Genomic DNA, 25,771 nt, shown 5'->3' with positions numbered 1-25,771 from the left:
CAGAGTTCCAGGGGGTCCCCAAGCCCTAGCCTCCCTCTCTTAAGCTTCAGTGTGTGTTCCACGGGTAGATGCTGGGGACCTGGGCTAGTGTCCCTTCCCTAAGGTGTCTGGACTAGATTGGGTAGGGGGTGGCTTCCCTTTGTTGCTAAAAGGGGGATTGGTTGAGAAAGGTTTGATTTCCCTTCTCGGACCTAGAGTTTGCACAGCTGGCTTGACTAGCCAGGGGAAGGCTACAGATGTGGAGGCTAAAGTGCTATGGGACCCCCTTCTCCTAACCTTAGGGTTTTTTTTTTTGTTTGTTTGTTTGTTTTCTGCTAAGGAGTAAGAAACTAAGGACGGACTGGGGATTGGAAGGAGGGCGTGCCTAGGAATGAGAACACCCCTCCCCCAGTGTTTAGAATAGGGGGAGCTCCTCACACTGGCTAACTCCGCTTGCAGTCTTCCCCGTCCCCACCCCCACCAAGGGCAGAGAGGGCCTTGACTGAAACCATCCACACACAACCATTTCCTGGGCAGCACCTTCTGCTAGAGACCATCGCCTTCCCACTTTCTCTCAGAGGTCAGCGCTAGAGGGAGCAGAGAGAACCTAAGGCAACAAATGGCAACAAACAGCCCAAGAGTTCTGGACGCGTGGACTAGAAACCCAGCCGCAACCCCTCGCGAGCTGACTGACCAAGACAACCTGCAGCCCCACCCTGAGTTCCAGCTTTACCGGCTGTAATTGACACCTGCAGCTTGCTAATTTGTAAACCAGACAATGTATACCCAGATGCTAGGGAACCCTCCTCCCCATGCAGCCCCTGCGCTCTCCAAGCCGCCAAAGCGGGTTAGAACCGGCACTTTTTTTTTTTTTTTGAGATTATTTAAAGGACAACGGTGCTGACTGTGCCGAGGCGTAGAGTAAGGAGAATATTTTTCAGCCTTAACTCTCTGTCTCCACTGTCCATGAGTGTGCCTTCTCCCAGTCCTGTGACCACTTCTCCCTAAGGCCACTCATTCCAGACAACTAGCTAGGCCAGATTCCATGGTGATCCTGATCACCTGGCGGACCCTGCAGAGGTCTCCCTGCCTTTTCAAAGGTGTTTTTTTTGGAGATGTGGAAGGTGAAAGGCAAGGAAGGAGAAAAAACCTGCAACAGCCGGGCGTGGTGGCGCACGCCTTTAATCCCAGCACTCGGGAGGCAGAGGCAGGCGGATCTCTGTGAGTTCGAGACCAGCCTGGTCTACAGAGCTAGTTCCAGGACAGGCTCCAAAGCCACAGAGAAACCCTGTCTCGAAACACCAAAAAAAAAAAAAAAAAACCTGCAACAGTGGGCAAGTACCAGGCTCTGCGCTAGGCGGGTCATGCCTGTGGTCTCCTTTACAACGACATTTTTTTTTTTTTTTTTGTCGAGACAAGGTTTCTCTGTAGCTTTGGAGCCTGTCCTGGAACTAGGTCTTATAGACCAGGCTGGCCTTGAACTCACAAAGATCCACCTGCCTCTGCCTCCTAAGTGCTGGGATTAAAGGTGTGCGCCACCACCACCAGGTCTAGAAGGATATTTTATATTTGAGTATGGGTGTGAATGTCTGGGTGTGTGTAACTGCGTTGTGCACACGTGCGCGTGGAGGCCAGAGGTTAACCTTTGGTGTAGTTCCTCAAGAGTCATCTTGGGGGCTGGAGAGATGGCTCAGCAGTTAAGAGCATTGCCTGCTCTTCCAAAGGTCCTGAGTTCAATTCCCAGCAACCACATGGTGGCTCACAACCATCTGGATTGAGGTCTGGTGCCCTCTTCTGGCCTGCAGACATACACACAGACAGAATATTGTATACATAATAAATAAATAAATATTTTTTTTAAAAAAAAAAGAGTCATCTTGGTTTTGAGACAGGGTCTCTCCCTGAGCTCTGGGGCTCCCTGGCCTCTTTGTAGCCCTAGGATTGTGCTCATCTCCACCGTTATGCTGGGATTACAAGCGTGTACTACCATATCTGCACTTTGTAAAAATTTTTTATTTTATTTTATTTATTTTTTGAGACAGGGTTTCTCTGTGTCTTTGGAGTCTGTCCTGGAACTAGCTCCTGTAGACCACGCTGGCCTCGAAACTCACAGAGATCCACCTGCCTCTGCCTCCCGAGTGCTGGGATTAAAGGTGTGCACCGCCACTGCCCAGCCGGCCATATCTGCACTTTTTATGTAGGTGCTGGGAATCAAACTCAAGTCATCACGCTTACACAGCAAACACTTTCCCAACTTAGCTTCTCCCTTGTCTGGAACTCCTGATTCTTCTGCTCCTGCCTCCAAGTGATGGGGTACCATGCTTGTATTTCTCCCTTGTCTGGAACTCCTGATCCTTCTGCTCCTGCCTCCCAAGTGATGGGGTACCATGCCTGGATTTCACGAGGACTTTTGGAAGGTGCTGGTTATTAGCTGCACTAAGCTAGCAAATTGAGGTCAGGGCTGGGCCACAGCTCAGTGGTAGAGAACACGTGCCAAAACGTGTGTCTTGTGTCTTCAACTCTGTGACACTGGGGTTCAAAGAGCTTAATACTTTTTTTGGGGGGCACAGGGTTTCTCTGTGTAGCTTTGTAGCCTAGCAGGCTGGCCTCGAACTCACAGAGATCCTTAAGCCTCTGTTTCCTGAATGCTGGGGTTAAAGGTGTGCGCCACCATTGCCCAGTGCTTAATACATTTTATATAGAGAGGAGGAAGAAATTTTAGGAGAGGGAAAGGGGCCAGGTGGTGGTGTGGTGATGCACACCTTTAGTTCCAGCACTTGGGAAGCAGAGACAAGTGGAGTTTCGAGGCTAGCCTGGTCTACAGAGTGCATTCCAGGACAGACAGGGCTACACAGAGAAAACTCCCATCTTGAAAGAAAAAAAAGAGTTGGGAGTGGGTACCAACAAGAAGAGGCATGAGGGAGAAGAGGGGAAGGGTGGGTGAATAAAAAATAAAGCATAAGCCAGGCGGTGGTGGTGCACACCTTTAATCCCAGCACTCGGGAGGCAGAGGCAGGTGGATCTCTGTGAGTTTCGAGGCCAGCGTGGTCTACAGGAGCTAGCTCCAGGACAGGCTCCAAAACCACAGAGAAACCTTGTCTCGAAAAACCCAAAATAAATAAATAAAGCATAAACTGGGCAGTGGTGGTGCACGCCTTTAATCGCAGAGGCAGGTGGATATCTGAGTTCGAGACCAGTCTGGTCTGTATACAAGAGCTAGATCCAGGACAGGCTCGATAGCTACAGAGAAAGTTTGTCTCAGAAAAAAAAAAAAAATAGCATAAGGCTGGAGCTGAAGAGATGGCTCAGTGTTTAAAAGCACAGGCTGCTCTTTTGTTTGATTGTTCTTGGAGACCAGAGTTTCTCTAAGTAGTTCTGACTGAACTAGAACTTGTTCCACAGGCCAGGCTGGCCTTGAACTCAGAAATCAGAAATCTGCCTGCCTCTGCCTCCTGGGATAAAGGCATGGGCAACTACTACCTTGCTCACACAGGCTGCTCTGTCAGAAGACCAGGATTCAATTTCCAGCACCAGTTCACCACCACGTCAATACAGTTCCCACAGTTCCCATAGATAGGGTGTTCTCTTCTCGTTTCCAAGGACACTGAATGCGTGCTAGACAAGTACTCTACCACTGAATATGTCACCAACTCTGAAAATGTCATAATGAAACCTATTTCTGCATATGTTTACTTAGAAATAATTTTGTGTGGCTGGTAAAATGGCTCAGCAGGTCAAAGTGCTTGCCACCCAGGCCTGAGTACTTGAGTTCTGAACCTGGGATCTACAGTGGAAGACGAGCTGCCTCCCAGTTCATTGACTGCCATACAGACAACATGGCACTTGCACTGTCTGTCATACTCACACATAACACACATTGCACATGAAATACACGCAAAACAAGTCCTGTTCCAGCCTGGTTTATACCTCTAATCTCAACAGGATTGTAACTGCCAGTCTGTTTTGGGCTTCATAGTGAAACCCTCACTCATAAAATGCAAAATGAATGTTCTACCACTGACCCCCAACCCTTAGTGTGGGAGGTTAATAGATCTTAATCTCTTTGAAAACACTTTTCCGCCAGGCAGTGGTGGCGCACGCCTTTAATCCCAGCACTTGGGAGGCAGAGGCAGGCGGATCTCTGTGAGTTCGAGGCCAGCCTGGTCTACAAGAGCTAGTTCCAGGACAGGCTCCAAAACCACAGAGAAACCCTGTCTCGAAAAACCAAAAAAAAAAAAAAAAAAAAAAAAAAAAAAAAAACACTTTTCCCTCTTTTCTGCCTGTGAACTAGCGAATGCTTCCCAAATACCTCCAGACTCCCGCCCTCCCACCCGCCCCAGAAGTGACTTCCTGACCCGGCTGTCTAGTGAGTGGTTAAAGTAAGATTTTGACTGCTCAAGGAACTGTGCCTCAGGCACTTAGGTAATTTTAATTTGCCCAAGGTCACAGAGCTAACCTGCACTAGGCTTTCTCATTAGGGATCAGAGGTCTCTGGAACTGCTCTGATTGGGAACTGTAGTGCAGGCACAAAGGAAAGAGACTCTGTCTTGGTTGACACACTTCCTTCCCATTGAAAACTATGATGGAGTCTATGGCTATACTAGCCTAAATATGCTTACTTTGTTTTTTTTTTTTAACATGTATTATGTATATGTATACAGTATGTACCTCTGCATGCCAGAAGAGGGCACCAGGTCTCATTATAGATGAGTTGTGAGCCACCATGTGGTAGCTGGGAATTGAACTCAGGACTTATGGAGGAGTGCTCTTAACCTGTGAGCCATCTCTCCAGCCCCAGATATGCTTACTCTTATTGACAAAGCTAAACAGGTTCAAGCCTGGCTGATAGGAAAATTAGGGAGGCTGTAGATGTAGTTCAGTGATAAGAATACAGGCTTAGCATGCAGTAAGTCTCACTTTAGTAGCTATGATTAGCGGTGGGGTTGGAGAGGTGGCTTCGGGGTTAAGAACACTAACCCTCTTCCAGAGGACAGGGGTTCAATTCTAGTACTGACAATGGGCTACCTGTAACTCTAGTTCCAGGGTATCTCACTCATCTGGCCGCCAAAGGCACCAGGCACTTGCTGTATAAACATGCATGCAAAACACCCACACAAATAAATATTTTTAAAAAGTAGGTGTGGGCCAGGCGGTGGTAGCAGAAGTCTTTAATCCCAACACTTGGGAGGCAGAGGCAGCTGGATCTCTGTGAGTTCGAGCCCGGCTTGGTCTAAAAAAATCAAGTTCTAGGACAGCCAGGGCTATTCACAGAGAAACTCTGTCTCAAAAAAACAAAACAAAAAAGAAAGAAAAGAAAAAAGAAAAAAAAAAGTGGATGTGCTGACACACACACCTAGAGTTCCAGACTGGAGACACTATTCCAGGATGCTGCAAATTCCAGACCAGCTGGGGTTATAGGGTGAGGCCCTATTTAGATAACAAAAGAAGGTAGGGCGTGGTGGCACATGCCTTTAATCCCAGCACTCTGGAGACAGAAGTAGGCAGATCTTTGTGGGTTCTGGGCCAACCTAATCTATAAAACAAGTTCCAGAACACCTAAGGCTGTTACACACAGAAACCCTGTCTCCAAAAACCAAAAAAAAAAAAGAAAAAAAGAAAAAGAAGTAAATATACTGAAGTCTTTTGTGGACGTGGACCCAAACCAGGACAAATAATTAGAGTTCCTTGTGGGGGCAGTGGTGGCACAAGCCCTTAATCCTAGCACTTGGGAGGCAGGTGGGTCTCTGTGAGTTCAAGGTCAACTAGAGCTAGTTCCGGGACCAAAGTCGTAGAGAAACCCAGCCTCAAAAAACAAAACAAACTTGGGAGGCAGAGGCAGGCGGATCTCTGTGAGTTCGAGACCAGCCTGGTCTACAAGAGCTAGTTCCAGGACAGGCTCCAAAACCACAGAGAAACCCTGTCTCGAAAAACCAAAAACCAAACAAAACAAAACAAAAGTTCCCAATGTTGTTTAGTGGTCTCTGAGGTTTTCCTTCACAGTCTTCAGGAATGTGCTTGTAGACAAACCCATGTTTACCACTTGTTCTTAGACCTGCATGGCTTTAGGGTGAGCTATGCACTCCATGAAGACCTATGCACAGCCAGGGAATTCAGCTGATAGGTTAGACACAGCTAACCCTGAACCAACAAGCAGGGTAACTAATTTTGGTAGAGTGTCTCTGTAGGGGACAGTCTCAAACTGCAGTCATCTGGGAGCAGGAAGCTGTGGCCAATGCCTTCTGTGCACACTATCAACAGGTGCTGGGGGACTGGGGAAAGACTTGCCATTCCTATGGGTTTAGGGCATTGGAGTCCCTGACATGGCTGCACTCATGTAGCAATACACATTCACTGAGGACATCATCTCCTCCCTACACACTGGAGACTTAGATCTTTTTGTTTTTGTTTTTCAAGACAGGGTTTCTCTGTAGCTTTGGAGCCTATCCTGGAACTCACTCTGTAGACCAGGCTGGCCTCAAACTCACAGAGATCCACTTGTCTCTGCCTCCTGAGTGCTGGGATTAAAGGCCTGCACAAAGCCGGGCGGTGGTGGCGCACGCCTTTAATTCCAGCACTCGGGAGGCAGAGGCAGGCGGATCTCTGTGAGTTCGAGGCCAGCCTGGTCTACAGAGCTAGTTCCAGGACAGGCTCCGTAGCTACAGAGAAACCCTGTCTTGAAAAACCAAAAAAAAAAAAAAAAAAAAAAAAAAAAAAAAAAAAAAAAAAAAAAAAGCCTGCACAATCAATTTTGTATTCAAATAAACTATTTATTTATTTATTTGTTATGTATACAACATTCTGCCTCCATGTATGCCCACATGCCAGAAGAGGGCACCAGATTTCATTACAGATGGTTGTGAGCCACCATGTGATCGCTGGTAATTGAACTCAGGACCTCTGGAAGAGCAGCCAGTGCTTTTAACCACTGAGCACTATCTCCAGACCAAACTTTTTGTTTTTTTTTTTCAGTGTTTTTACAGGCTGGATAGTGATGAACGCATGCTTTTAATCCCAGCACTCGGGAGGCAGAGACAGACGGATCTCTGTGAGTTCGAGGCCAGCCTGGTCTACAAGACCTAGTTCCAGGACAGGTTTCAAAGCTACAGAGAAACCCTTTCTCGAAAAACAAAACAAAAGACATTTTTACATCAATTTCTTCATTTTGTGCTCATGTGTGTGTGTGTAGGTGCACAGGTGTGGATGTCCAAAGACAACTTTAGGGAGTCAGTTCTCAGCCCTTCCACCACACCATCATATGGATACTGGGGATGGGACTCAGGATTGTTGGCAAAGTACCTTTATTGGCTGAGCCTCTCATTGGCTTCCAAACGTGCACGTGCCGTGTATATATAAACCCCACCCCAACTCTGGTCTAAGGAGGGCATCAGATATGGAGTGTTCGGTGTTTGGGTGCTAGATCCTCTGGAAGAGTGGCAAGCAATCTGAATCGCTGAGTATTCCGTCTCCAGCCCCCTCAAATAACCTTAAGTTTTGTAGTAAATTGTTAAAGCAAACAAACAGGAAAATACGACGAATGAACAGTAAAGATAGGCATGAAGACCGGGCTGTGGTGGCACACACCTTTAATCCCAGCTCTCAGGAGGCAGAGGCAGGTGGATTTCTGTGAATTTGAGGTCATCCTGGTCCACGGAGCGAGTTCCAGGACAGTCAAGACTTTTTTTTTTTTTTTTTTTTTTGGTTATTCGAGACAGGGTTTCTCTGTGGTTTGGAGCCTGTCCTGGAACTAGCTCTGTAGACCAGGCTGGTCTCGAACTCACAGAGATCCGCCTGCCTCTGCCTCCCGAGTGCTGGGATTAAAGGCGTGCGCCACCACCGCCCGGCAAAATGCAGTATTTTTAAGAGAAAATTTTGCTTTAGTGCCGCAGTATGATATTAGATGAGGGTTAGTGTCTTGACTGCGAGTGTCCACGTGGGGGTGCTGTTTCAAAACAGCGGCCGACTTGAACTAAGGTGAAAGGAAAGTGCAGCAGGTAGAATGTCAAACAAAGAAAGCGGTCTAACATTTGGACAAATTAACACAAACAGAGTGATACGCAAATGTTAACTCTCTCCCTTACTACTGCGTACTCGGCAACTTAGTCTCTGACACTGCCACAAAACTGAGCCCTACAATCCTCCTTGGGCTCCGACCAGCTTATCTCCCTTTAGAGACTACTATTCCCAGGAACCCTCGAGGGAGGTCAGGGTCCCTGTCCTCTTCCAGGGTGCAAGAGTGGTCCGCCGCATGGCCTTCTGGGAGTTGTAGTTCTGCAATGTCCTTCGGGAGATGTAGTTCCCTTCCCACAATCGGCTGGGCGAGGCGGCGCCGGCGATCAGAGCAGCGCTGGGTGTTCAGGGGCCAAGATGGCGGCGCGCCGGGGACGGAGAGACCGAGTCGCGCCGCCTCCGACCGGGGGCCCGGGTCCTGACCCTGGCGGTGGAGTTCGCGGCGGCGGTTGGACGAGTTGGAGCCAAGCGCCGTATGGGACCGTGGGCACCGTGAGCGCCGCGGAGCAGGTGAGAGCGTGGCCGGCGGCCCGAGGCTGGCAGCAAAGCGGCGTGTGCCGGGCGGTGACACGTGGACGCCACAGGAAAGGGAGGAAGCACTTGCGTCCCGATGCTGCGGGAGCTGGGTAGGGTTGAGAGAACCTAAGTCGTTTGCTGGGGGTTCACCAGCAGAGGTAGGAACCCTGCGGCGACTCCTGGGGACGCCTGAGGGACAGAGTCGGGCGTCGGAAACGTGGCCCTTGCTGGGGCGGCAGGCATTCGGGATTGGACTGGAAGGCTAAGACTCTCCTAAGGATGCCGGAGAGTGCTCCACCAGCTTGGCGCCGTAGTTCCTTTTTCGGAGCACGTGGGGTGAGGGGGGGACGATTTTCCCGGGAGAACTTGTCTGCTCCCCCTCCCCCTAGGCGGCGCGGGCGCCCACGTGGGTAGGGCTTGCCGCCGGGGCGGGGGGAGCCCGGGGCGCGGGTCCACGTGGGGGCGGGGAAGGGATGTCCACGTGGCTCCTGTCCCAGGCTTTCGGGCATCTAGTATCCGCGCTGGAGCCACACTGCCGGGAACTGGGTGTGTCTCAGCCGCTCCCGCCATCTCTGGCCTGTGCTGGGGACCTCTGGCCTGGAGGTAGGGGCTGCTAGAGGCAACTTTTCTCAGAGCCTTAGGAGAGTTTTTTCCCCTCTTGCGTGGGTCTACAACGCCTTCCGTCGGTGGATGGTGGACTTCCCAGATGTTCTCGAAGCGCGGCTTCCTAGAAATGTCAGAGTGTGTGAGGCAAGGGTTGGAGGACTGAGCTGAAGGGCAGTGGAGGAATGAGTTCGTTGAGGCTTCTGTCTGACCGGCTCGGAGTAGGTTGAGTCACAAGACACTGGCGGTTTTGGTTGCCTGAAGTCCTTCGTCTGTGATTCAAGGGTCATGGGAATGTCAGTTTACCTGGACCTAGCATAATTTGTCCTCTCACTTTTTTCTTGCATCTTATTTTTTTGGAGGAGATGGTTAAGGCATGCTCCTCCGAACTCAGAGATACAACTGCTTGTGAGTTGTGTCTGTGTGAGGCTTTTTGAAATTTTTGATGGAGATAGGAAAAGTTTTACGTGGTTTGAAAACTATTAAATATTAGTTGAATATTTAATGGGGGTCAGGAAGAATTCTGTACGTGTGTTCCCTTCAGTTCTCCTTACTTAATAGGGTTTTTATCCTGCCCTTCATGGTGGGATTCCAAAAATGCTCAACCAGGTTGGCAGTGAGTGAGCAGGAATTGTGTTCTTGAAGCAGTTTAAGCAGAGTCCTTGACAGCACACACCTCCCACCCCCACAAACACAAGTGAAAGTTGGGTTGCAGGCTTCCCAGTAATACAAGGTCCAACAGAACGGCCTAGAGGATAATGACTTTGGGATCAATTACTCTTTTCCTCCAACTTATAAGAGGTCCCATCTTTTGTGTGCTGTTCACATCACCATCTGGGAGAAGCAGTAGGGATCCAAGATTCAGCTCTAATGTGTTAGATAGTCCGTCAACCCAGTAGTTATCGAGGTGCCATATGTTTACGTGCAGATGTGATCCGTGCGGTCTTCGGTTTAACTCAGGGTGGACAGATAATGAGTGATGGTGGGAGAGAGAAGGGAAGTGCAGTTTCTTTAGGGTTGTGCAGTCGTCAGTAGTAATCTTACTTGAAGAGTCTGTGAATGGAAGAGACGTCTTAAATTGAGACCCCCCAAGACTGAACTGTGTGAGACACTTTCATCAGGGGAGGTCTGTGAAGACCAAAGGTACATGGCTTAAGAGAAGAACTGAGACCTGCCTACCAGAAGGGTGGAATGGGAGAAGATGAGTTGGCGAAGAGACTGGCGGGAAAAGCAGAGCATAAGCCATTATAAGGAGTTTACATCCATTGCTAAGAGCTGTAAGATACCACTGAAGGGATTTTGTTTGTAGAACAGATCAACCTGCCTTTGCCTCCTGAATGCTGAGATCAAAGATGGCAGCCCCCCCATAGCTTTTTTTTTTTTTTTCTTTTTGGTTTTTTGAGACAGGGTTTCTCTGTGGCTTTGGAGCCTGTCCTGGAACTAGCTCTTGTAGACCAGGCTGGTCTCGAACTCACAGAGATCCGCCTGCCTCTGCCTCCCAAGTGCTGGGATTAAAGATGTGCGCCACCACCGCCCGGCTCCCCCATAGCTTTTGAAGAGACTAATGATGGTCCTAGAAATGACAGTTTTTGTTGCTTGGGATTCAACTATATGTTAGTGTCTAGATAAAGGGCCTGGACTGGGCTTAGAGGTAGGAGAATCAAAAGTTTAAGGTTTTAGCCTGGTGGAGGTGGCCTGTACCTATAATCCCAGCACTGAGGAGACGGAGGCAGGGGAATATCTGTGAGTTCAAGGCCAACCTAGTCTACAGAGTGAGTTTCAGAATAGAGGGCAGTTTAAGGATAGCTTTGGTTACATAGCAGGTGCAAGACCAGCCTGAGCTACATGAGATTTTTGTCTCCAAAAACTAGATTTAAAGTTGGCTTTGAATTCTGGATGAGCAAACTTGTGTGAGAAAGCCAACCGAGAGGCTGCTGGAGTTCAGAGTGTTAGTGGGGAGCATGCTTTGTCTTGGACTCAGCCTTGGTTGATCTGGACCCCCTGGGATCTACCTTCCCTAGGGATTGTGCAGCATATGGGTGAAGTGGTTCAAGGGAGATAGATGTCTCCATCTTAGCCTCCAGCACCTGCTGAGAGGAGGTGGAGATGATGGTTTACAGGGCTGGACCAGTCTGACCTGGGCTGGAGAAGGGAGGAGGCAGGGCAGCTAGAGATGCAAGCTACTGCTCACCTATGACTGTTTGCTGAGCCAGGCGCTATTCAGCTTCTGGTTTTAATTACAGGACTGAAGATCTAGGTGGGAGGGGTTAGTCCCTAAAACCTGCTACCTTTTCACAGCAGCTCTGGGCCTAGACTCCTAGAGCGTCCTCAACCAGCCTTTCCTCCCTGGGCTCTGCAGCTCCAACTCTGAAGAGGATTGGGTGTATCGAGAGGTGTGATCTTTTTCTTTGGAGGAGTCCAAGTACCTCCTCATCTCCCTTTGCTGCAGAAGGGCGTCTTGTTTGTCTGTTGGATTCTGCCCCCAGCCTTTACACCACACTTCCAAGAGCACATATGCATAGTTGGGGCTCTGGCCTCACCAGTTCCATTTTGGGCCTTGCCCATTCCCTGTCTGTGACACTTAACAGGTCTGGGCGGGTCCTGCTTCATGACAAAACTGAGATACTGCTAGTTCACAGAAGCATTCGAGGTGGGGCCTCCGTTTGTAGAATCAGGCTTTCTCTCTAGCTCCCATTTGGTAGGGGTGGTGAAGAGTTTCTTCCCTTAGAACTGCTTTCAACATATTGTGGCTCACCGTTGGGTCTACTGGTGTAGCTCAGTTACAGTCTTAGAGTGGACTCCAGCTCCAAAGAACAGGGAGTGTGGATGTATACAAGATGTTATAAAGCATAATGGGTAAGGAGGGGAGGGGGATAGGCACATATAAATTCCTCTGATGCCCAGAAGAATATAAGTGAATACGTGGATGCAATCCTAAGTATTATTTGCACCAAATGAGTTGGAATCTATTATTTTCCTCTTTTAAGAAGAGTAGTTTTGGGGCTGGAGAGATGGCTCAGAGGTTAAGAGCATTGCCTGCTCTTCCAAAGGTCCTGAGTTCAATTCCCAGCAACCACATGGTGGCTCACAACCATCTGTAATGGGGTCTGGTACCCTCTCTGGCCTGCAGGCATACACACAGACAGAATATTGTATACATAATAAATAAATAAATATATATAAAAAAAAAAGAAGAGTAGTTTTCTTCCTATCACTCAGGAGGCAGAGACAGGCAGATAGATCTCTGAGTTCGAGGCCAGCTTGGTCTAAAGAGCAAGTTCCAAGACAGGCTCCAAAGCTACAGAGAAACCCTGTCTGGAAAAACCAAAACCAAAATCAAACAAACAAATAAAAAGTACAGAGAAATCCTGTCTTGAAAAAAAGAAAAACCTAAACAACAAAAAGGTTTTGGGGGCTTTTGTTTTGATGTGAGAAACTCTACCTTATGAGTTCAGGGGACTGGACAGAGAAGCTGAGCCATTTCCATGGCCCAGGGTTATGTTAGGGATTTGACAGGATAGGCAGGATGTGGTTGTCAGGAGGTTGAAAGATTGAGAAGAATATTTTTGAGCTGGTGTGAGACGAGATCAGCCTGGGTGAGGGAGGCCTAAAAAGTCCTCTTTAAAGCCTGGGATTGGCCTCTGCCGTCGCCATGACCCGCAGTAACCAGCGAGAGCTCGCCCGCCAGAAGAACATGAAGAAGCAGAGCGACTCGGTTAAGGGAAAGCGCCGAGATGATGGGCTTTCTGCTGCCGCCCGCAAGCAGAGTGCCCCATCATCTCTACCCCCAGGGACTCGGAGATCATGCAGCAGAAGCAGAAAAAGGCAAACGAGAAGAAGGAGGAACCCAAGTAGCTTTGTGGCTTCGTGTCCAACCCTCTTGCCCTACGCCTGTGTGCCTGGAGCCAGTCCCACCATGCTCGAGTTTCTTCCTGTAGTGCTCACAGGTCCCAGCACCGATGGCATTCCCTTTGCCCTGAGTCTGCAGTGGGTTCCTTTTGTCCTTCCTTCCCCTCAGGTAGCCTCTCTACCCCTGGGCCACTCCTGGGGGTGAGGGGGTTACCCCTTCCCAGTGTTTTTTATTCCTGTGGGGCACACCCCAAAGTATTAAAAGTAGCTTTGTAAAAAAAAAAAAAAAAAAAAAAGCCTGGGATTGGAGCTCAGTCCAGAACAGAAGCCTAAGGGGGCCTGGGGTGAGTTGTGAGTTAGAAGCTTAACTCCCCTGACTGGCTTTTCTTTTTTTCTCTCTATATCTGGTACCTTTCCCACTGACAGCAGATGACTTTTGTTTTTTTCGAGACTGTGTAGCTCTAGCTGCCCTGGAACTCACTCTGTAGGCCAGGTTGGCCTTGAGCACAGAAACAAGACTGCCTCTGCAGTCCCTTGCTGGGAGTACAGGAGTGAACCACTGCCCGCCTAGCAGATAACTTTGTTTTTGTTTTTCGAGCCAGGGTTTTTCTGTAACTTTAGAACCTGTCCTGGAACTAGCTCTTGTAGCCCAGGCTGGCCTCCTGAGTGCTGGGATTAAAGGCGTGTGCCACCTTCCGCCCGGTGCAGATAACTTCTTAAATATTTATTTCAGCAGGGCTGTGGTGGCTAATGCCTTGAATCCCAGCACTTGGGAGGCACAGGGCAATCTCTGAGTTCAAGGCCAGCTTGGACCTACAAAGCTAGTTCTGGGATAGCCAAGGCTACAAGAAACCTTATCTTGAACCAAATGTTAATTTGGTAGGGTTTTTTGTTTGTTTTTGTTTTTGGAGACAGGGTTTCTCTCTATAGCTTTGGAGCCTGTCCTGGAACTTGTACTGTAGGCCAGGTTGGCCTCGAATTCACAGAGCTCCAAGTGCAAGAATTAAGGCATGCACCACCACCGCCCTGCATGATGGGGTACAGGGCTTCTTAAATAGATCAGTTTGATCTGAAATTCACATACAATCCTTCTGCCTCAGTTTTTCAAGTGCTTGTGTTACAGGTGTGTGCTACCTTAAGCAGTCCAACACTTGGGAGGCAGAGGCAGGCAGATATTTGAGTTTGAGGCCAGCCTGCTCTTAAAAACAAGTTCCAGGACAGCCAGGGCTACATAGAGAAACTCTATATCTCCTAAAAGCCTTTATTATCATCATTGCCATTATCATAGTGTGAGCGTGGGTGAAAGAGTCCTTTGGAGTACGTGTGGGTCAGTGAGAGGACAACTTTGTGGAGTTGTTTCTTTCCTACACCTCTGTGGGTTTTGGGGATTCAATTCCAGTAGGCTTTTGAAGTAAGTACTTGTACCTGCTGAGCCATCTTGCTAGCCAATCTTGATCTTTCTGATGTTCTTACTCCCCAGTTTGATAACGTCTCATGGCTCCAGCTGTTTTTGGATAGAGTCTGAACTCTGCTCTGCCCAGAACACTGCCAGCCTTGTTGGTGCTTTTGCTTCTGGCTTATACCTCTTTGCCTAGCTAGTCCAGATCTTAGACCATGGTGATGCTGCTGTTTGAGCCCATTGGTGGAGGGCTGGATATCTGATTTTAATGGGGTTTAGTTAGCTGTTTTCCAAAGGACTTGGGTCTTTCTGACTCACTCTTTCCCTCTTTTGCCTCAGGTCCATGAGGAGGGGGACGACTCTAGCTTTGTCAGTCTTTCTCGACTGGGCCCATCTCTGAGGGATAAAGACCTGGAAATGGAGGAGCTGATACTGCAGGATGAGACACTATTGGGGACCATGCAGAGCTACATGGATGCCTCCCTCATCTCCCTCATTGAGGATTTTGGGAGTCTTGGAGAGGTGAACTGGGGCAAGGCTTGGAGTTCTCTAGACAGGATCTTTTCATGGGCTGTTCTGTCTCCTAGTATCTGTGGAGTTGTTTTAGACTTGGCTTTGTTCCTAGATCCTTGGCCTATTGGGAAGCTGAGTCTTTGAAAGATGTTTTGTGTGGGTCGAGTTAGACTGCAGAATGTCAGATGGGTGCATGAAGGGATGCCTTTAGCTTGGAGCATGCTCCAAAGCTTATCTCCTTTTAGGGTCTTTGACCTATATGTCCAGGAGGTCCTGGTCTGCTTTTGAGCCTAATACTGTTCTAGCCCAGGATAGGTTTCTGAACATCTTACCCAAGGTAAGAGTCAGTTTAATAGGTCTCTGTTAGCACTAGAGTTGAGCGGGTAGGAAAAGATGGGAGCCCATGCTACCTGGAACTCAGATCCTTCTTGCTGAGAGGTTAATTCTCTTGGCATCTAGTTATTTTTGTGGCTTAGTAGGTTATTAGAGATCTTGGGGGGACCCCTTTTCTTTCTGGAGCAGAGCAGGTTATCTCTGGAGGACCAGAATGAAATGTCGCTGCTCACAGCTCTGACAGAGATCTTGGACAACGCGGATTCTGAGAACCTGTCCCCATTTGACAGCATTCCTGATTCAGAGCTGCTTGTGTCTCCTCGCGAGAGTTCCTCTGTGAGTATGAGAGGGTGGGATGTGGCTAGTACAGAGGCCACAGCCACATCTGTGAACCTCTTCATATAACTCTGCACAAATTAATTTGGGGTGTCTCTCTTTTTAGCTCCACAAGCTACTCACTCTTTCTCGGACACCCCCAGAACATGACCTGATCACTCCAATGGACCCTATGGGGCCTAGCACAGGCAGTAGTAGGATGAGTGGGGTAAGCCCGACCTGGGGACCCTCGTGAACTCACGGTTTGGGGAGGATATAGGGACAGTCTGGAAAACATGTCTTGAGGAATGCCTTTTGAACCTGCTCTTCTCTCCTGCAGGTAGAGATGTCCCTTGCAGATTCTCCTTGGGACTTTTCTCCACCTCCTTTCTTGGAAACTTCTTCCCCTAAGCTACCTAGCTGGAGACCCTCAAGACCAAGACCTCGATGGGGTCAGTCCCCTGTCCCACAGCAGCGCAGTGATGGAGAAGAGGAGGAGGAGGTCGCCAGCATCAGTGGTCAGATGCTTGCTGGAGAACTGGACAACTCTGTGAACAGCTTGGACTTCCCCATGCACCTGGCATGCCCAGAGGAAGAAGACAAGCCAACAGCAGCGGAGGTGGCAGTGTCAGCACCTGCTGATGAGAGCATCTCCTCCCTGAGTGAGCTGGTACGCGCCATGCATCCCTACTGCTTGCCCAACCTCACACACTTGGCATCACTTGAGGATGAGCTTCAGGAACAGGTGGATGACTTGTCAGCTCCTGAGGGTTGTGTGGTGCTGGAGATAGTGGGCCAGGCAGCCACAGCTGGTGATGACCTGGAGATCCCGGTTGTGGTGCGCCAGATCCCTTCTGGATCCCAGTCTCTGCTCTTGGATGAGTCTGCAGGGGCCAGTCCTGCCTTGCAGCTACTCATGCCCACCGTGGAGGCCAGGATGGAAGCAGCTGTGCCTAAGGTTGCCCCTTGCCCTGATCAAGAAGAATTATCATTGAACTCTACCTGCTTATTGGAGCCCAGGGAAATCATGGAGTCATTGGCACCCAAGGAGCTTCAGAACCTACCTGCCAGTGCAATTCAGGGTTCTCAGAGAGTTCCCAGAAAGGGCAGGAAGAAGAAGAGCAAGGAACAGCCAGCAGCCTGTTTGGAAGACTATACTAGGAGACTGAGATCATCTTCTCGTGGACAGTCTACTATGGCTACAGAGGTGAACTCTCAGGCGGGTAACTTACAGAAACAGCCTCAGGAAGAACTTCAGAGAGAGGCTGAAGCTCCTCAGAGCAGGGGGAAGCCACGGGCGTGGGCTCGGGCCTGGGCAGCTGCCTTGGAGAAGCCTGAGTCTGAGAACTTAGAGAGAAGTGCAGAACAGGATAGCCCTGCTGAAGAAGATGCCCTTGACCTCTGCCCTAAGCTGGTTGATACTAGCCAAGCTGAGCCCATGCCAGCTGACTCTGTTGAAGCTGATGCAGCTGCAGTTAAGCATGCTATAGCTGATTGTATACCTGTTGACCAGGCTTCAGCTAGTACAGAACTGATTGGTCCTCTCCCAGTAGGCCCAGTGCTGACTGACAGGACAGGAATCAGACCTGCAGTGTCTATTCCCACCCCAGCTGGCGCTGTCCCAGCTAACACAGTGACAGTTGACTCTGTTCCGCATGACCTGGCTCCAGTAGACCCTGTGCTAGTTAAGCACAGACCAACCGACCCTAGACGTGCTGCAGCAGCAGCAGCTCAGGGGACTCGTCTTTCCCTAGATTCCTCAGCCCACCCCAAGGTTGCAGGTCCTCTGAAGGTGGAAGGTAGCACCAGCGCTACAACCCAGGAAGCCAGACCTCGACCTCTCAGCCTGTCTGAGTACCGCCAGCGAAGGCAGCAAAGACAAACAGAAGCAGAAGGCAGGAATTCTCAGCCCCCCACTGGCAAGTGGCCTAGTCTCCCAGAGACCCCCACAGGGCTGGCAGATATTCCTTGTCTTGTTCCACCAGCCCCAGCCAAGAAGACAGCTCCACAGAGAAGCTCTGTACCAGAGACTTGTTTTGTGTCTGTGGGTACCAACCCTGCTTCCCCTACTCCTGAGCCATCTGCAAGCAAACCTATGGTTTCCGTTCACTTGGAACAGGTGCCGTCTCATGAGATGCCACTTCCAGTTAGACCGCCCCTTCCTACCTTGCAGTCTGTGTCTCCTGCTGGGCCCATCCCTTCCACAGTGCCCACTCCTTTGCCTTTCCCTCCAGGCATACCTCCTTTGCTTCCTCTTCCTTCAAGTGGCCATGGAGTCCCCAGTCTGCCCCCACCTCCCTTGCAACCATCTGGACTTCCAGTGTCCATGAGACAAATACCACCTGATCCCTATACTCATTATGCCCCTGTGCCACCCTGGCCTTGTTATCCCTCTGTGTCCCCTTCTGGCTATCCTTGTCTGCCCCCACAACCAACGGTGCCCATGGTGTCTGGTACTCCTGGTACCTATGCTGTACCCCCAACTTGCAATGTGCCTTGGGTACCCACTCCTGCTCCAGTTTCACCTTACAGCTCCAGCTATGGGCACATGGGATGGGGCCCTGGACCTCAACAGCCTCCGTTCTGGTCTACTGTTTCTCCACCTCCTTTGTCTTCAGCGTCTACTGGAAGAGCTGTTCCCCCATCCAATGTGGAACCTAGTAGTAATCCAGCTGGTTCTCCTGAAGATGAACTTCCTGTGTCAGTGACTCCTTCCCTAAGTTCTGGGGCAGACAGCCCCATAGCTCCACCGGTTGAGCCTACGAAACTGGAGGTTCAGCCAGTGCCTGTGTCTCCTCAGCCAAAACACAAAGTGTCTACCCTGGTACAAAGTCTCCAGGTCAAGACTCCACCATGTCTGTCTACTGAGTGTGTAGCTGTTGGGGAGTCTGCATCAGAGAGGCTAAAGCCTGAGGCTCAGGAGAACAGAGCCAAGGAAAAGCCCCTCTCTGCAACTGTCAAGGCTGGTCCCACACCAAGGCAGAGTACTGCCCCAAAGCTGCCTGCTGTCCATCCAGCCCGACTAAGAAAACTATCCTTCCTGCCTACTCCACGTTCTCAGGGGTCTGAGGACGTGGTACAGGCATTCATCAGTGAGATTGGTGAGTGACAGAATGCAGTTGGTATGAGAAAGGTACAGGGGCTGTCTACAAGTGTTGTTCACGGGCCAGAAGGAGTGCCTTCCACGAGGCTGCCATTTATTGGATTTCTTTGGGAGTGTTCTGAGATACGGAGCTCTAGTTGTATTGGAATCCTTGCTGTGTGCTGCTCTCTTGGTTCATTTACTTTGAACAGGGAGGCATGGAAAGGGATGACAACTGGGACTTCTAGGACCTGTGAACTCAGTTGATCAGGCTGGATCCTAATCCTCTTGTATTCCTTCACAGGAATTGAAGCATCAGACCTGTCCAGTCTGTTGGAGCAGTTTGAGAAATCAGAAGGTGAGGGCACCTAGGTCGTTTAGTTTCCACTTTTTTTTTTTTTAACGCTTCCTTTTGGTTTAGTCTTGTAGTAGCTTAAACTGAGATAGAGAAAGAGTAGGGGGCAATCTCAACCACCAGAAGAGCCTCCTCTTTGGCACAGGGAGGCAGCATTTCCCCTGGGAGAGTAATCTAACCTAGGGACATGGTAGGATAGCATAAGTTATTGAAAGAGTAGATATGGAGAGAGTGTTGGAAAGTTGGGATTGGATGGGGATTTTTTTTCAAGAGGGAGACAGCTCTTTGGTTGAGCTTTGAGAGGTCGGATCTCATATATGGTATATAAGGCAGAAGGAGGTAAAGGACGGTTCCTATAAGATGCTTTTGGAAGGCAATGAAGAGCTTGATTTTCTGAAGCTAGGTACTGTGGAGATTACTGATTGTCTTCTAGAGGAGCTCATGGTAGAATTGGGGAGAGAATCTGCACAGATAATTTGAGTTGATAACATATCTGTAGGTTATAAACAGAACAGCCTTGACAGGTAGGCTCTGTGTTAGAGATGGAGTTTCATGGGAGAACCTATGCTTTAGCCTTTGCATGGTTTTGGATTCATTTGCTAGACAAGTCTAGTATCAAGTGTGGTGTGTGCCTTTGATCTCAGCACTGGGAAGCAGATCTCTGAGCTCAAGGCCAGCCTGGTTTATGTGGGGAGTTCTAGGACTGTTGGGCTCCATAGTGAGACCCTATTCCAGTTTATGGCTAGGACATTACGTAGGTAGATCATGTTGAACCTTGACTACTAGGCTCATCAGTTTGGCCTCTGACTCAGAATAAGTGGGGAATGGGTGTTTCTGAGCAGAAGAGAAATAACTGAATGTCATTATCTACATAGCAGTGGAGGAACTGGATCTGAGCTTAGCAGGGATGTGTAGGCAAGGCTGGCTTCTTCCTCTGGGTATCAGAATGCACTTCTGTGCCACCTCAGTTTGGAACATCTGGTTGGGCTTTTAACTAATATGATTTCTTTACAGCCAAAAAGGAGTGTCCTCTCCCGGCTCCTGCTGACAGCCTGGCTGTAGGAAACTCAGGGTGAGTATGGAGATGTGAGCGAGTTACCCTACAGCTGTTGGTCAGCAGCCGGCAGCACTCCAGGACTCCAGCTGGACACTTGTGGCAGAGATGTTCCATCGACTTTAGTTCTTCCCCATTTCTGTACCCTGCTCTTTTACCACCAGACTCTGTCTTGGGTGATGAGGTTGGGGAGGGTATGTACTACCAAAAATTTCAGATGCCTTGGCGATGCCTCTTACAATTTGTAATTTGGCAAATTATGTCGTCTGGATTTCTTCCCCTCTGTTGTCAGGCTTTGGGCTTGTTCAGTGCTGGTGATGGGGTCACTTAAAGTAGTGTGTGGGGGGTTGCTGGGGCTTCCCCTAACTCCCTGAAGGACACAGGCACCTGAACCTCTTTACTTCCTGGTATTCTAAGAATGAGAGGCGTCATTTTTCACATTCCACACTGATTTCAGTTAGAGTTTTTAGAGTTTTGTAGGCAAGGCTCCTCATTGAAGCTCCTAGCCAGCCTGCCTCCCCAGATTTGGCAGAATTGAATAGGCCCAGTCTACAGCATGGTCATTATGGCCCTTTTGTGCTAGAAAATGACCATGGGGTAGTTTGGGCATCCCGTTTTTCTCTGCTACATCTTTTTCATTGCTTTGTGAGGAGAGCAGATATACAAGATATTGAGGCAATGAATCAGGTTTTCCCTTTTCCCCCCTGCCAGCAGCATTGACACTCCCCAGGAGAAGAGACCCCTAGACCGGTTACAAGCCCCAGAACTGGCCAACGTGGCAGGTGGGTTCAGGTTGAACTCTTAGTCTGTGCAGCACGTGTGCAGTACCTGTTCTACATCAGTGTGTGTAGACAATGGGGTACAGGCATCTGATCTTTGTAGTTGTGTTCATGGTCAAGGGGGCAGATGTGTAAACATCTGAACATGTTGATCATCAGAGATGTATTCAGTAGGCTGTGAGGGGTAATGGGGGATGGGGTTATCACTGAGCTGAGGCTTGAGAACAATCATGGCTCTCAGTCAGATGGTATCTTTTAGGGAATTGAGCAACCTGACTGAAGTACAGAAGCAACTAGCTTGTTACATTTTGCAGCACTGTAAGTGGTGTGGTTTGATCGGGAGAGTAGAGACTGATTAGGGTAGTGGACAGAGCAAAAGCAAAAGTTTAGGCTGAGTGACTAAACAAGAGGTCCGATTATGGAGTGTGAATGCTATATTAAGCTGGTTGGACTTCATCCTGTGCATGTACTGAAGAAAGAATTGAAAAAGCATTCTCAGCCTGGTTTTTTAATGGTTTGTCTAGCAAGGATCTAGATAACAGGTATGGAGCTGGAAGGGAGGTGGGTAAGTTTATGGCGCGAACCTAGGCAAGATGCAAACTAGACATTAGATAATGCTGATTAGAGGGGTGGATTTAAGCATGAAAATGATTGATAAATGAGCTAGAGCCTGGTCACTAGGTAGTTTTAGGTAGTTAGTGGCTGATGTGTAGTGAGAGAAGTGGGGCTGTTGTTGATGCCTAGCGTACTCTGAGAAGTGGGGTCTCGAGCCTAGGTACACAGAATCTAGAGTATAGAACTGGATCTCACCCTGCTATCTCCATCCTCCCTCCCCCACAGGGCTCACCCCTCCAGCTACCCCTCCCCACCAGTTATGGAAGCCCTTGGCTGCTGTCTCACTGTTGGCCAAATCTCCTAAATCTACCGCCCAGGAGGGAACCCTGAAGCCTGAAGGAGTTACAGAGGCCAAACATCCAGCTGCAGCCTGCCTCCAAGAAAGGGTCCATGGCCCTAGTCCTGTCCATGTGGGCTCTGGGGACCATGATTATTGTGTCCGAAGCAGGACACCCCCAAAAAAGATGCCTGCCCTAGTCATTCCAGAGGTGGGCTCCCGATGGAATGTCAAGCGCCATCAGGACATCACCATCAAACCCGTCTTGTCATTGGGCCCAGCTGCTCCCCTACTTCCATGCACGACTTCCCAGGAGCCACTTGATCACAGGACTAGCAGTGAGCAGGCAGAGTCTTCAGCGCCTTATCTTGCCCCGTCCACCTTGCTGTCTCCTGAGGCCTCACCCTGCCGGAAAGACATGAACACTAGGACTCCCTCTGAGCCCCCAGGCAAGCAGCGGTCAATGCGCTGTTACCGAAAAGCCTGCAGATCAGTCAGTCCCCCAGGTCGGGGCTGGCAGGGCCGTCGTGGCCGCAGCAGCCGCTCTGTCAGCTCTGGGTCCAACCGGACCAGCGAAGCATCCTCATCTTCATCGGTGTCTTCCTCATCCCGATCCCGGTCCAGGTCCCTCTCCCCCCCCCACAAGAGGTGGCGAAGGTGAGCTTTGTTGGCCTCTTAGATTCTTTCCATTTGGGAAGCTCATGAACTCTTTTGTAGTTTACTTTGAAAAGGCTATGGGTTAACTAGTGTACTTTTCAGTCTCTAAAGCTGAAGGTTCTGTCTTTGGCTTTTGTCTTCTTTTTTGTGGCCTGTTAGAGGCAAGCTGTGGGGCCATCCTGTGTTGGAGTCTGGGATAGTGCTGAAATTTTCTGCTTCCTTGTGCCTTGGGTAGACTGTTGGTTTGATCTTGACTGTGATTACTTAATACTATTATTATCGGTGCTCATACATGGTGTTTTCTTGGTATTAATGCAGGATAGTGGGTTACCCTTAAATGCTGATGAGATGGCTCACTAGGTAAAGATGCATGCTTGGTGACCTGAGTTTGATCCTGGGACCACACGGTGGAGTGATAAAAATAATTCTTGAAAGTCGTCCTCTGACCTCTGCGTGTATGCTGTGGCACAACTCACACATGACAGATTAATGTAAAAACAAAGGAAAAGAATTCTCGTGGGGTGATGCTGGATTTGATTCCCAACACCATGTAAACTACACACGTGTTACATGCCTGGAATTCTAGCACTGAGGAGATGGAGGCAGAAAGATCATAAGTCAAATTATCCTTGGCAACATTCAGAGTTTGGGGCCAGTATGTGAGGCGCTGTGTTTTAGCACTGGTGCCGGTCTCCAAAAATGGCTGTGAACGGTAGTTCTGGCATGGTAACCTCCTTTCTCGCTCACCTTGGTTACAGCATTGCTCTGAGATGGCGAGGGATGGGGGGTTACAGTTAGAACGCAGACTCTGGTATCCTGCTCCAGCACTGCAGTAAAGTAACTGTCAAAACCAGGCTTAGTTAGCGCTCTGTCTCCTGAGTGCCTCTATTTTTCTTTCTGAGTTCAGTGTTCTCCCATTTTCAGTGGAAATCGTGGTAAATGAAGCTCAATAGTAACAGCTGTGTCAAGTCTGTGACGGCCCTAGGTATCATCCTCAGTACCACAAATAAGTATGCGTGCTGGGTACAGTAGCACAATTACAGTGCTGTGATGGCCCTAGGTATCATCCTCAGTACCACAAATAAGTATGCATGCTGGGCACAGTAGCACAATTCCAGTGCTGGCAAGGCAGAGGTAGGAGAATCACAAGTTCAAGGGCAGCTTGGGCTGCCTAGTGAGACCCCTTTTCAAGAGAAAAGGGGTAATAAAAATGCCATTTAAAACTACTTAGTGTAGCCGGGCGGTGGTGGCGCACGCCTTTAATCCCAGCACTTGGGAGGCAGAGGCAGGTGGATCTCTGTGAGTTCGAGACCAGCCTGGTCCTACAGAGCTAGTTCCAGGACAGGCTCCAAAACCACAGAGAAACCCTGTCTCGAAAAACCAAAAAAAAAAAAAAAAAAAAAAAAAAACTACTTAGTGTATATAAAATTTTATGAAGTGTTTCCCATCTGTTATCTGTGAAGAAAACTTGGAATGTTTCTGCTCTCCTTTATCGGGGGTCCTGAGCTTCCTGCCAGGGAGGCAAGTCTGAGTCTGGCTGAGGTAATGGAACTTATCTGCATCGTTCCCATCATTCCTATGTCCTTTATTCCAGGTCCAGCTGCAGTTCCTCTGGACGTTCGAGAAGATGTTCATCCTCTTCATCATCTTCATCCTCTTCTTCCTCATCATCCAGTTCCAGAAGCCGTTCTCCCTCTCTGTCCCCTCGCAGAAGTGACCGAAGGCGGCGGTGAGCATGAACAAATGTTTGAGTGCAATGCATCTAGGATGCACGTGTCTGAGAGTTCTGAGTCTTGAATTGTGTCTGGGGGCTGATGGGACTTTTCTTGTCACGTACAGCTCTTACCGTTCAAATGACCATTACCAAAGGCAGAGAGTGCTGCAGAAGGAGCGTGCAATAGTGAGTAGAGAAGCCAGGCGTGGGAGGAGGGGTTGACCTGTTCCAAGAGCACACATAGCAGCAGCTGCAGCTCTGGCTCCCAGAGTGACTTTTTCCTTGTCTGACACAGGAAGAGAGAAGGGTGGTCTTCATTGGAAAGATACCTGGCCGCATGACTCGGTCAGAGCTGAAACAGAGATTCTCTGTTTTTGGAGAGATTGAGGAGTGCACCATTCATTTTCGTGTCCAAGGGTAAGCTTGCTCTTTACGAGGGTAGAAAGTTTGTTCTGTTACGTTCATATCCTTGATGCTCCTGTCTTTCTGTGTTCTGTTGTGCTGGGCTGTGTAGGGTCACTTTTATTTTTTTTTAAGATCAGAGGGTTGACCATTGGGGAAATGAGAAGCACCTGTGTACTCAGGGGTGCTGAGTCCGCTTCATAACCTGTGTGCAAATGGCTCACCCTCTCCACTAGTGACAACTATGGTTTCGTCACTTACCGTTATGCTGAAGAGGCATTTGCAGCCATCGAGAGTGGCCACAAGTTGCGGCAGGCAGATGAGCAGCCCTTTGATCTCTGCTTTGGGGGCCGCAGGCAGTTCTGCAAAAGGAGTTACTCTGATCTTGGTGAGTGTCGGAGGAGGGCTTGAGACTCGGGCCTGTGTCACCCCCTCTCCAGAAGGGTCTCTCTGTAGCTTTGGAGCCCGTCCTGGAACTAGCTCTTGTAGACCAGGTTGGCCTCGAACTCACAGAGGTCCACCTGCCTCTGCCACCTTAGTTCTGTGATTAAAGGCATGTGCCACCACCACCCAGCTTCTCAAATATTTGAGAGTAAACCTAAGTGACTTACCATCTGACATACAAAGACCCTAAAGGAGTGTGGTAAGAGGGAGTGTACTCTCCCACACCTCTGTACAAGCAGGGTAGTTTTGCTCCAATCTGCTACTGGTATGAGCCATGGCTCCATTTGAAAACCATGTACTTGAGAACTGTGGTAAGAGACCTAAGTGTTTGTTCCTCTTTGCTCTGTAGACTCCAATCGGGAAGACTTTGACCCTGCTCCCGTGAAGAGCAAATTTGATTCACTTGACTTTGATACATTATTGAAACAGGCCCAGAAGAACCTGAGGAGGTAACCCTGGGCACTCCTCTCCCACCCATTTTCTCTGGAGGTGTCCAACCTCCTCCACTCCCCTCCCCCACTCTAGGGGGCGAGCTGCTAGTGTGGAAATGACTGTTTTATAAATAAATGGAAAAAAGTTAAATAAAAATGTGTTAAAACCGGAATTTTTAAGTGGTATTTGTTGTTTTTTTAAATAACAGATATTGAACAAATTAACTTGCATTTCTAGGTAATAAACGTGAACTGTGGAGAATTTCCAAGTGTTTTTCCTTTTGTGTGTGTGCTAATGTCACGTGTACTTAGTACTTTTATGAACACATTTAGGGTCATGCTTACCTTCATCAAGTTCCTAGGAGCCCTCTTCCGGTTAGGTGTAAAATCACATTGGATTTGGACTGGATAGATGAGCACTGCCTGCTCTTCCAAAGGTCTTGTGTT

The 25,771-nt window shown here is 49.1% G+C and overlaps 1 protein-coding gene and 1 pseudogene across 7 annotated transcripts; both read left to right on the top strand.

The window, feature by feature from the left end:
- Positions 1–8,316: 8,316 nt before the first annotated feature.
- Positions 8,317–25,543, top strand: Pprc1 (PPARG related coactivator 1). Of its 7 annotated transcripts, none has more exons than XM_057778107.1 (14): positions 8,317–8,496; positions 14,693–14,875; positions 15,389–15,535; positions 15,642–15,743; positions 15,855–18,615; positions 18,901–18,954; positions 19,966–20,023; positions 20,720–20,787; positions 21,625–22,333; positions 23,928–24,062; positions 24,173–24,233; positions 24,343–24,464; positions 24,686–24,837; positions 25,243–25,543. In XM_057778107.1, the coding sequence occupies exons 1-14, from the start codon at positions 8,344–8,346 to the stop codon at positions 25,344–25,346; spliced, it is 4,809 nt and encodes a 1,602-aa protein (XP_057634090.1). In that variant the 5' UTR covers positions 8,317–8,343; the 3' UTR covers positions 25,347–25,543. The 7 variants fall into 7 exon arrangements, with proteins under 7 accessions (XP_057634090.1, XP_057634088.1, XP_057634089.1 ...); XM_057778105.1 differs by having other exon boundaries at positions 20,717–20,787; XM_057778106.1 differs by having other exon boundaries at positions 15,386–15,535.
- Positions 12,726–13,101, top strand: LOC130879504 (small EDRK-rich factor 2-like; annotated as a pseudogene).
- Positions 25,544–25,771: the final 228 nt, after the last annotated feature.

This window comes from Chionomys nivalis, chromosome 8, assembly GCF_950005125.1.
Source record: "Chionomys nivalis chromosome 8, mChiNiv1.1, whole genome shotgun sequence".
Classification (NCBI taxonomy): Eukaryota; Metazoa; Chordata; class Mammalia; order Rodentia; family Cricetidae; genus Chionomys; species Chionomys nivalis.
Note: the sequence above shows the minus strand (reverse complement) of the source record. Positions and strands in the feature narration are given on the sequence as shown.